The sequence below is a fragment of the Tursiops truncatus genome (assembly GCF_011762595.2).
Source record: "Tursiops truncatus isolate mTurTru1 chromosome Y unlocalized genomic scaffold, mTurTru1.mat.Y SUPER_Y_unloc_2, whole genome shotgun sequence".
Lineage (NCBI taxonomy): Eukaryota > Metazoa > Chordata > Mammalia > Artiodactyla > Delphinidae > Tursiops > Tursiops truncatus.
In genome coordinates this window covers 424,509-437,138 of record NW_022983137.1, presented here as the reverse complement: position 1 = coordinate 437,138, position 12,630 = coordinate 424,509, and the positions used below count along the sequence as shown (strand labels likewise).

The window sequence follows — 12,630 nt, the reverse complement described above, 5'->3', positions numbered from 1 at the left end:
CTCAATGTTACAGGTTTTTATTTTTTAAAGAAAGCAGATTATAAATTTGGGGTTTCAGATATACGCTAAGTATAAAGAGGGCAACTAGAATACACTAGCGAGAATCAGAACAAAGCTAAATTCTGTTTTTCAGAATTACCATGGATACCTTCCATGAAACTTCAAGCAAGAGTGAAAAACAATGTGTTTTTTTCTCTAAAATGCTGTAACTTAAAAACATAGATAGCACACAAAATCATGCAAATTAACATGCATTAACAAAATAAAGATGCAAAAGAACATTTTCAATACAGTATATCTTAAAGTGAAAAATAATATCACAAAATATTAAAAAGTAGAGAAACAAGTTATTCACATCAAAACAAAAACAAACTTTCCAGCCACCCTACTGTGCCAGTTATCATATGGAAATATCTTTTAAAATATGCTATTTTAAAAATTTACCTGTAAAAACTTAATTCTTCCTGTGAGCATAGAGCTATTACTACAACTTTTGCTTCTAGTTGCATTTAAGTAGCATTTAATGGCATCCTGAGGTTGGTTGCAGGATTCATAGAGAGTGCCTAGGTCCATCCAGGCTGCTGCATGCCCATGGTCCAACTGTACAGCACAAATATAGGCCTGTAATGCATCCATAGGCTGATTTTGCTGCTGATAGAGCACACTGGAAAGAGAAATGAAGTTTTCTGAAACTGACTGGGTGTAAGACTATTACATAGTATATTAGATGTAGTTCAATAAACTTGTGTATCAGTTAAAAATATTGCAAATTTTACACACACAAGCCTTACCCTATTGAACACCAGGTATCTGCACTTGCTTCTGATTTATCAATAGACTGCCTGTAAGATATAAAGGCATCCTGAACTTTCCCAATACTTGAGTAGCACCTGAAAGAGGGGAGAAATAGATATATATATATATTTATATGAAGTATTCATAAATGCTTAAATTAACTATATTAGTTTACCAAAATTATATATATGGAAAGGAAAAATACTTATTAGCAACATGTTTACATATAGATTTCGACACTGATTTTAATCTACATTATAATTTGCTGTTAAATGAACTTTCTCTCTTATGACTGCAAACACATTACATAATGAACTCTTTTCAAACCACTATAGCCCAGATTTGTTCACTGCTAGAACATTCAGGTTTAAATACACAGAGCTCTTTTTATATGTACTTTATACTCAAGCTTCTTATGCTACAAGAATATAGAGCTAAAACACAAAGAGAAATTAAATGTTGATAATGATTTTAATTTCACTAGCACATCGGAATTTTCCTTTCTGAACTTACAATACTCATAACAAATATTCCTTAACTCATGAAACATACAAAACTGAGATACAGTTAATATCAAATTCCACATAAAAAAGCGATAAAAGTAAGTTTAGAAAATGGCTATTTGTGGGTTAAGAGACATCAGAAATGCCAGTAAAAGAGAAAGAGATGCAGTTTCAAAGAGTGCATACAACGTAAGAATCTGAGGCAGAATTAAAAAGGAAACAGTAATGCAAACATGCACAGATATTAGAGACTATATGAATAGTAACAGACAAAAATATTTTTTAACAAAACCAAATTTCATATTATCAGACAAATGCTGTGTGTGTGTATATATATGTATATATATACACGTATATTTATATATATTTATATATGTGTGTGTGTGTATATATGTGTGTGTGTGTGTGTATATATATGTGTGTGTATGTGTGTGTGTATATATATATATATATCTCCTTCCTAAATATTAGGAGAACTGGAAATATTTCCTGAAACCAGCATTTTCACATTCCGTTTTTGTTTGGGTTTTTTTTGTGGTACGCGGGCCTCTCACTGTTGTGGCCTCCCCTGTTGTGGAGCACAGGCTCCGGACGCGCAGGCTCAGTGGCCACGGCTCACAGGCCCAGCCGCTCAGCGGAATGTGGGATCTTCCCGGACCGGGGCAGGAACCCGTGTCCCCCGCATCGGCAGGCGAACTCTCAACCACTGTGCCACCAGGGGAGCCCTCACATTCCGTTTTTTAAAAATCAAAACAAAAATTCAGTGTGTCCAAGTTTGTCTAGTCCACTGACCAGGGCTTTTCTCTCCAACACAAGTTGTCTAGGTTCCTCTGAGGTAGGCTGGTATAACAGAAGCAGCACTGAGTAAAGCTGGGTTCTAGTTCTTTTTGTGACATTAATTAGCTATGTTACTTCAAAAAAACCACTTTACTTCTTTGAACTCATGTCCCCCATCTGATTCATAAGAGGGTGAACTAGGGCTTCCCTGGCGGCGCAGTGGTTGACAGTCCGCCTGCCGATGCAGGAGACACGGGTTCGAGCCACAGTCCGGGAAGATCCCACATGCTGCGGAGTAGCTGGGCCTGTGAGCCATGGCTGCTGAGCCTGAGCGTCCGGAGCCTGTGCTCCACAACGGGAGAGGCCACAGCAGTGAGAGGCCCACGTACCGCAACACCAAAAAAAAAAAAAAGAGGGTGAACTAAGTTGCTGTCTGATCATTCCCAACTCTTAACAGTTTTCTGACTGTGTGAGACTATTTAACATTGTCATTACTAGTGTTATTACTGTATTACCCCATTCCTTTAACATACACATTCCAAACAAGCAGCAGCAATAATATGCAACACAGCCTTGAACACAGAGGTAACATACGGTCTCTGAAATACTAGGATCATCAAATCTCTGTAAATTTTACCAGCAGTGAGATGCCCATTCAGAGTGTCAATAAGTTTTAAAATATTTTTCACAAATTTGATTTTTCTATCAATAAAGCCAAGTAGAAGCAATATATCAAAAGGCAGAAGATAAACAAAGTTATAGAAAAAAATACTAAAAATAAACTGTCTAAAATGACAATCCTTAGCCCAAAAAGGTTAGGTATCTTCTAGTTGAGAAATGAAGAGACTGTTCTGTACTTGTAGAAACTTTTATCCAAAAAAGTTAAAAACAAAGCATATGTCAATGTTTTAAATTCAGATAACCTCTAATAAAGCCCTCTGTGGAATACTGCTGTTCTTAAACAGATGGGAAAGTGCACCCTACTAAAATGCTGATTTTAAACATATTTCATTGCACCTTCATTGTACATGGCTGCAATTAAACAGAAACAACAATAAGGATCCCTTATACTAAGAAGTCACACACAATGTAGACTACATCATGCTACAAATTTTTATCTTCGATAAAAAGGAAAACAATATCCTGGGTCATATTCTTTTAATCTATACTAGCGAAGTGCTAATAAAAACCTAGTAGTATACGTCACACCTCTCCCTCCCTACAGATAAGCTTCTTTTACAATCACTGTATGAAGACAAATATTGTGCAAAGGAGGTAATAATATTAGCTCCAAATGCCACTTATTTAGTTCACTTATTCAATTTATTAAATATTGGATCGATCTAGGCACATTGCAAGGCAATGGAAGATAGGAAAGATTCATTTTCTCCTGGAGGACCTTTAGTAGAGGAGAAAAAACTAAGTTGACAAGCAACTCAAAGTACACTCTTTTATAAGCCTGGGGGAGACTACGAAAAACTCCACTGAAAGTAGCTAACTTTAATTCTTATTAAACATAATAGAAAATCAAATATTTTAAAAAGGAACTATCCTAATACTAATCTGACACAAATATAAATATACTTTACTTTTTAAAACAGAAAGATATTAAAAACTAAAAATTAGGCGCTTCCCTGGTGGCGCAGTGGTTGAGAGTCCGCCTGCCGATGCAGGGAACATGGGTTCGTGCCCCGATCCGGGAAGATCCCACATGCCACGGAGCGGCTGGGCCCGTGAGCCATGGCCGCTGAGCCTGAGCGTCCGGAGCCTGTGCTCCGCAGCGGGAGAGGCCACAACAGTGAGAGGCCCGTGTACCGCAAAAACTAAAAAAAATTAAAATTAACACAAAACGTAAGTTTGATTTAGACTTTATGTCAAATGTCCTAGAAAACAAAAAATTCAATGTGAAAAAGTATGGGGCAAAATTCACAGTCAAACCAAGAAGGACAACTAAATTTATAACCTTGAGAAAAGGTACCTGACATATCTAATCCAATCCATTCATTAATAGGTGGAATGAGAATTCAGACCTCAAACAATTTCAATAAATTTTTCCATAGGCTACTGGTGGTCCTCAGGTAAAATAAAAATGAATTTTCTGAAAATTCTTTAAAACTCTTCAAAACTCTCCGAAAACTAGTGATAATTCAAGTCACGTGAAGACAATGTGAAAATAAAATCTAATAAGCAAAATAAGAATTCCTCAGTAAAAGCACCTAACTCAGAGTGATCCAATTTTACCTCTCAAGAATCGCTATTATAATGTATTTAAAATAAAATGTTACTAAGCACATTATGTTATTAACATTTTAGATTATAAATCAACTCTAGGCAGCACAACCCAAGTGTCTGGTCTCACCTGCCAAGGAAATACCAAGACCGGCCAGAATTAGGATCTGCCTCCAATGACTTTTGGAGATACTGAATAGCATAGCTTTCCTTGGTGGCTTTGTCTCCTTGTAGATCCATGTTATGATGCATCCATCCTATAATTAAACAATTGCAAGCATTTATCCATAATTAAACTATTCTTCTAGCTTCAAGAATACCATGAAGCACACAAATAAATTAAAATACCCTTTTAGTACATTTATTTATCTTGAATCAAAATTTCCCTAAATATCAACCTACCAAAAGTAACTACTATAGAAAAATCCATTTTACTAAAAAGATATACTCAAAGCTATGAGGACTCTTAAAGAATAGAAAGAAATTTGAAACATCAGGAGTACTGCATAGAAGCCATAGATAGATACTCCTTTTCTAAATTTAATTTGGAAAAAAGTTTTCCAATTTATAAACCAAAGAATACAAAGATGATTAATTTACTTGTGCTTTAAAGGTTTATTCTGAAAATAATCTAGAAAGTCCATACTTATCTCACAGGAATCAATAAAAGTAAAAATACTCAAAGATAAATAATTAAAAACAAAAACACCTTCCCAAAGATCCTACACTTTAATTACACTAATTGTTCTCATATAATCCTAAATATAACAACATTAGATCAAAAACAACAACAAAACACCTCCAGGGATATATGGATATCTAAATGAAAAACTGGTTCCAAAAGTTACAAAAGCAGTACAGTGCTTAATGAAGAGGTTTAGAGTTACAGCTACAGAGACAATGTTAAGACTGGATCATGAAAAAATGTTAAACATTTAAAACAAATAGAAATTAATGCTTCAGTTGTTAGTCAATTTACATGTATAAGATTACCTTTGCAAAACTATCACTTAGGCAGAAGTATTACTAATTGCTTTTGACATTATAGGTAAAATACAGCCATTATAAAAATATTCACATTATCACAAACTTGATTAAAATTTAGAATTATTTACTCAAAACCAAAAACAGCGAAAGGAAAAACAAATTTAAAAAACCCAACCCATATATTAAATTATACATGATAAATAACCAACAAAATGAATTACTGAATATTCTTACTATCATCTGAGTAGTACTGATGCATTACTTATATTATTTTTGAACACCAAACCTTTGCTTTTAAAACATAAGAATATAACAAGTAGCTGGAGAAAATAACGAACTCTTCTATAATTTTTAGGTGAGATAGTTCCATTAAGTCATACAATGAAATATATTGTATTTCAAGCTCAATAGCACTAACCTGGCCGTTTGAATTATTTCAATTGAATTGACTTCAGAGTGCTAAGCACATGGAAATATTCAAACCTCCTCCAGAGGTCAGTTACTAAGGGGTAATTTTGAGAATTTAAAAGGACTAGTTGCACTGGACCACTGTATTTAGATAAATTTTGAGATGAACTGTGCTAGATAGTAGGAATAAATATATTATCAACTCTTGACAAAAGAGAAGGAATACATTTACTTTGGGAACATTTACAACATAAAATACTCATTTTAAATACCATCTCAAAATAATTTATGTCAGAATTAATCCTAAAACACAGAAGTTTAATGAAAACTTATTTTTAAGCAGATGAGTTACAACTGCTCCCACCCACCAGTGCCAAAATGTTTAAAATACTACAATATATAATAAAAAGTAAATTTTTATGTACCTAACTGTTGTAAAACAGTTGCTTTTACTTGTGCAGGTAGGTTTTCTGTCCCTAAAAGCTGTTCATAAGCTTCTTTTGCAGAGTGATATTTTCTCTAGAGAGTAGAAGATATTCAGACAAAAAAAAAAAAAAAAGATAAATCATTAATACAACAAAATAAAACAGACTCATAATTATGGAGAACAGACTAGTGGTTACCAGTGGGGAAAAGGAAGGAGGAAGAGGCAAGATAGGGGCACTGGATTAAGAGGCGCAAACTACTATGTATCAAATAAATAACCTAAAAGAATATATTGCAGAACACAAGGAATATAGCCAATATTTTATAATAACTACAAAGGCAACATGATCTTTAAAACCTGTGAATCTCTATGCTGCATAACTGAAACTTACGTAATATTGTACATCAATTATACCTCAACTAAAAAAAAAAAAAACCTTCAAACAGAAGGTTTTCAACATCACTGTAGATGTTAAAAAGAATTAACTTTTCCAGTAATAAAGTGGAATAAACACTGACGTATATGTGTATATGTATCATAAAAACTTACTAGTATATGAAGATTTAGACAATAATATTTTATAAGTTTCAATTATTAAAAAGAATGAATGTAAAAGTTCTAATTTATTAACTGAGTATTTTACTGTGGACCACCATGTTTCAAAAGAACTAACAACCAATAAAACTACCCTTCAATATAACAAGGTATTAGTAAAATATGGCATTTATAACATTTGCTGTAACCCAAAAGTTACAAATAAAATAACTCCAACCTTAGACATTATTTAATAACATTCACAAGGCTGGAGAAATATTCTACCAGCAAATGTATAATTAACCTAGAACGACTTTTGAAGATACGGACATCTTATAAAGCAAATATAAGTGCTACTACTATCCTTTACAAAGTCTAAGACTGAGGAAAAGTAGTTATTGTCTTAATTTGCATTTTGAAATTTTTTGCTTTTTTATACAAAATACTTTTGTAAAGTGTTCATAAATAAAAGTGTTTTTTAAAGACATAACATTTCCCATAGATACGATAAAACGCTCATATTAAAAGTACAGGCAGGGCTTCCCTGGTGGCGCAGTGGTTGAAGAGACCGCCTGCCGATGCAGGGGACATGGATTCAAGTCCCAGTCCGGGAATATCCCACATGCCGCTGAGTGGCTGGGCCCGTGAGCCATGGCTGCTGAGCCTGGGCGTCTGCAGCCTGTGCTCCGCAACGGGAGAGGCCACAACAGTCAGAGGCCCACGTACCGCATAAAAAAAAAGTACAGGCAGATTTACAAATGAGACCATTGCCTACAGTTCTCCTTTAAAAATTATTAGTAAGACTAAAACCTATTATTGTTACTGTGATATTAAACACAACTCTTCCAAAACAACAGAAAAAATTAAAAAGAGAAAATCCAAAGTATGGTTTCTTTAAAACATACTTGGGAGTGGCATGGACATACATACACTACCAAATGTAAAACACTGAGTGGGAAGCAGCCACATAGCACAGGGAGATCAGCTCAGTGCTTTGTGACCACCTAGAGGGGTGGGATGGGGAGGGTGGGAGGGACGGAGACGCAAGAGGGGAGAGATATGGGGACATATGTATATGTATAACTGATTCACTTTGTTATAAAGCAGAAACTAACACACCACTGTAAAGCAATTATACTGCAATAAAGGTGTTTAAAAAAAAAACTTGGAAAAACTGTTTCGGACATTTAAAAAGTGTTTATAAAAGGGATGATAAAGTCATTTCCAGGACATTTTTATTAAATGAGCAGAGCAATATGATTCATTAAAATAAATGTATAAATTGGTATTTAAAATATTGAGTTTTTACTTTAACCAAATGAGACAAGGAAAGAAGGAGGAAAAAAAAATCTCTTTTTTTATCTCTATCATATACCCACATACATATGTACATATACACATATGTATATATAGGAAAGCCACGGCTTTAACGCAGACAGAAAACCAACATCCACAAAGAAGCCAACACTTACAAGGATAAACACTTCCCCAAGCATGAACATGCACAGTTAATAAATTCAGCAGGATACAAAATTAACAATCAAAAATCAGCTGCATTTCTATATACTAGCAGAGAATAATTAAAAAAGGAAATTACGAAAACAAGTCAACTTATCGCAACACTAAAAACAAAATTAATTTAAAATAAATTTACCGGGATTCCCTCATGGCTCAGTGGTTAACAATCTGCCTGCCAATGCAGGGGACACGGGTTCAAGTCCTGGTCCGCGAAGATCCCACATGCCGCGGAGCAACTAAGCCCGTGTGCCACAACTACTGAGCCTGCGCTCTAGAACCTCAACTACTGAAGCCTGTGCACCTAGAGCCTGTGCTCCACAACAAGAGAAGCCACCACAACGAGAAGTCTGCGCACCACAACAAAGAGTAGCCCTCACTCGCAACAACTAGAGAAAGCCTGCGTGCAGCAACAAAGACCCAATGCAGCCAAAAATAAATTTATTTAAAATTTTAAAAATTACAATAAAATGAATTTACCAAATATGTGACTTGTGTATAAAACACCACACTTTCTTTATCTACTTATCTGTTATTGATTGTTTCCACTTCTTGTCTATTGTTAGTGGTTCAACAAACACAGGACAATTCTTATTTTTTTAATCTTTTTATTTTTTATTTCTGGCTGCATTGGGTCTTTGTTGCTGCACGCGGACTTCCTCTAGTTGCAGCGAGCAGGAGCTACTCTTGGTTGTGGTGTGCGGGCTTCTCATCGCGGTGGCTTCTGTTGTTGCAGAGCACGGACTCTAGGCGCGCAAGCTTCAGTAGTTGTGGCTCACGGCTCTAGAGCACAGGCTCGGTAGTTGTGGCGCATGGGCCTAGTTGCTCCGTGGCATGTGGGATCTCCCCAGACTAGAGCTCAATCAAACCCATGTCGCCTGCATTGGCAGGCGGATTCGTAACCACTGCACCACCAGGGAAGCCCAATCAATTTTTTTGAATAAACACTCAAAGGTTGGAAAACTGATTGTATCCTACGATACTTCAATTTTAATTTTTGAGAAATCTTCATACTCTAGCTGCACCATTCTGCATTCCCACCAACAATGTATGAGGGTCCCAATTTCTCCACATCCTCACCAACACTTGCTTTCTTTTGTTTTTTGATAATATCATTTAGACAGATTTTAACTAATGTATATATACATATTTTTTAGACATGTTTTTGCACACTTAATAAACTGTAGTACAGGGTAAACATGACTTTTAAATGCATTGGGAAACCAAAAAATTCATGTGACTTGCTTTATTGCAATATTTACTTGATTGCAGTGGTCTGGAACTGAACCTGCAATATCTGTGAAGTATTCCTGCATTAAAATTAAGAACACTTCCTGAAGCGATTTAAGGATTCAATGTAATCTCTGTCAAAATACCACTGTATTTGCCAGAAATTTTAAACATCATCCTAAAGTTCATATGGAATTTCAAAGGCCCTCAAAGTCAAACAATCTTGGGGGGTAAAAAAGAACAAAAATTCAATTATTTACACATCCTGGGTTAAAAACTCATTTTTTCATCATATACTACACCTTTATCTTTTTCATTCATCATTAATACAAAACTGCTGAAGGGAGAAATAATCCAAGTGTTTACTCACAGATGAACAGAAACTGAATTTGATATACATATATGGAGTCATCCCTGATATCTTCAGGGGATTAGTTCCAGGACCTTAGTGGATGCTCAAGTCACTTATATATGCAAAATGCAGTAGTAGATGCGTATAACCTATGCACATCCTTACATTTGTCGTCTTCATCTCTAAATTCCTTATAATACTCAGTTCATTGTAAATGCTATGTAAATAGTAGCTGGAACATAGTAAGTTCAAGTTTTGCTTTTTGGGACTTTCTGGAATTTTTTTCCCAAATATTTTTTATCTGAGGTTGGCTTAATATGAATATGCAGAACCCACGGACAGTGAGGGCTGACTGCACATATAATGGAATGTTATTCGGCCTTAAAAATAAAATTCTGATACATGCTACAACATGGAAAAACCTCGATGGTATTATGCTAACTGAAATAAGTAATACACAAATGACAAATACTGTAGGAGCCTATTTATATAAATCCGCCTGCCAGTGCAGGGGACATGGGTTTGAGCCCTGGTCCAGGAAATGCCGCGGAGCAACTAAGCCCATGCACCACAACTACTGAGCCTGCACTCTAGAGCCTGCGAGCCACAACTACTGAAGCCCGTGCACCTAGGGCCCATGCTCTGCAACAAGAGAAGGCACTGCAATGAGAAGCCCAAGTACTGCAACGAAGAGTAGGCCCCGCTCACCTCAACTAGAAAAAGCCAACACGTGGAAACAAAAGAACCAACACAGCCAAAAAAATAAATAAATAAAATTAATTAATTTTTTATTTAAAAATAGAAAACCAATATCCTTTATGCATATTTCTGCAAAAATTCTCAAAAGAATACTAACTTACTGAATTCAGCATCATATTAATAAAAAATGAGGTAGAACTTATTCCCACAATGAAAGGATGGTTCACTCAATGTAATATTGCACATTAAAAGAAAGAAGTCAAAAGAACATATGAACATACTGATGCAGAAAAAGAATTTCGCAAAATGTGACAAAATTCAGCATCTTTTCATGATAAAAAATATTCACCGGGACTTCCCTGGTGGTGTGTGGTTAAAAATCCACCTACCAATGCATGGGACACTGGTTTCAGCCCTGGTCTGGGAAGATCCCACATGCCATGGAGCAACTAAGCCTGTGCACAACTACTGAGCCTGTGCTCCAGCACCCATGAGCCACAACTATTGTGCCTGTGTGCCACAAGTACTGAAGTGTGCCTAGAGCCCGTGCTCTGCAACAAAAGAAGCCACCACAATGAGAACTGAGAACGCTGTGCACTGCAACGAAGAGTAGCCCCTGCTCACCACTAGAGAAAGCCCATGCACAGCAATGAAGACCCAATGCAGCCAAAAATAAATTAATTAATTAAAAAAAATACTCACCAAATTAGGAATATAGGGGAACTACTTCAATCTGATGAAGGGCACTTATGAAAAACCAAAGTGATTACATAGCAGCTTTATTCATAACTGCCACAATTTGGAAGAAACCATTATATCCTTCAGTAGATGAATGGATAAATAAACTTGGTTCATCCAGACAATGGAATATTATTCAGAGCTAAACAGAAATGAGGTATCAAGCCATAAAGGGATATGAAGGAAACTTAAATGCATATTACTAGGTCAAAGAACCCAACCTGAAGAGACTACAGTCTCTATGATTCCAACTCTCTGATATTCTGGAAAAGGCAAAACTATGAAGGCAATAAAAGATGTGTGATTGCCGGGGATTAGGGGAGGCAGAAGGGTTAACTGGAAGAGAACAGAGGATTTTCAGAGCTGTGAAAACACTATGATACCATAATGATAGATAAATGTAATTATAAATTTGTCCAAATCCACAGAATGTACAACACTAAGAATGAACTGTAATGTAAACTCTGAACTCTAGGTGATGATGGATTGTCAACATAGGTTATTAACTGCAATAAATGTACCACTCTGGTGGGGAATGTTAATAACACGGAAGGCTATGGGGCAATAAGTATATACAAAATCTCTGCAATTTTGCAGTGATCCTAAAAATGCATGGGAAAAAAAAGTCTTAAAAAAAATGGTGAACATAATACACAATGCTGAAAAAGTGAAAGACTACTCACTAAAACCAATAAAGAGACAAGGATATCTATTTTCACTACAGCATTCAAAATTTTATCCAGAGGACTTAGGCAAGAAAAATAAAAGATATCTGACTTGGAAATGAAGAAGTTAAATTATTGTATCTGCAGATGACATGACCATTTTAATGACTAATTCAATTACTTTGAAAGAGGGCTCTTCAGGCTATCAAATTCTCCTTCAGTGAATTTTGCTACTTTGTGTCTTTTAAGAAATTTATCCATTTTATCTAAGTTATAAAATTTCTTGGCATAGAGCTGTTCAGGCATTCCCTTACCGTACTGGTAATGTATGTGGACTGAGCTGTGATATGATGCTTGGTTTTATATGTCAGCTGACTGGGCTAAGGAATGCCCAGACTGCTAATGAAACATTATTGCTGGGTGTTATCTGTGTAAGTACTTCTGGAAGAGATTCCATTCGGATGGATAGACTGAGTAAAGAAGATTGCCCACCCTCCTCAATGTGGGTAGGCATCAGCCAATACAAACAAAAAAAAAGGCAGTGGAAGTGTAACTTTGCTCACTGCCTGCTTGAGAATGGGACGTCATCTTCTGCTTTCAGATACTCGAACTCGCGGTTCTTGAACTAAAGAATTAGACAGATTTGGACTAAAGTTTCTTTGGCTTGCAGACACAATTCCATCAGCAAGTTCCTATAATAAATGTACACACACACACAATATACACATACACACATACTATATATATTTATACATGCAAACATATACACAC

General features: G+C 35.7%; 1 protein-coding gene across 13 annotated transcripts in view; it reads right to left on the bottom strand.

Annotated features, from left to right (window-relative positions):
* Positions 1–12,630, bottom strand: part of LOC117310661 (lysine-specific demethylase 6A-like) — a 165,273-nt gene that overhangs the window by 63,451 nt on the left and 89,192 nt on the right. For all 13 annotated transcript variants that reach the window (XM_033850369.2, XM_033850368.2, XM_073799792.1 and 10 more), the window contains 4 exons: positions 6,125–6,218; positions 4,435–4,561; positions 792–890; positions 445–664 (listed from right to left, as the gene is read on the bottom strand). In XM_033850369.2, the coding sequence (XP_033706260.1) occupies positions 445–664; positions 792–890; positions 4,435–4,561; positions 6,125–6,218 (540 nt within the window). The remainder of the gene's footprint in view (positions 1–444; positions 665–791; positions 891–4,434; positions 4,562–6,124; positions 6,219–12,630) is intronic.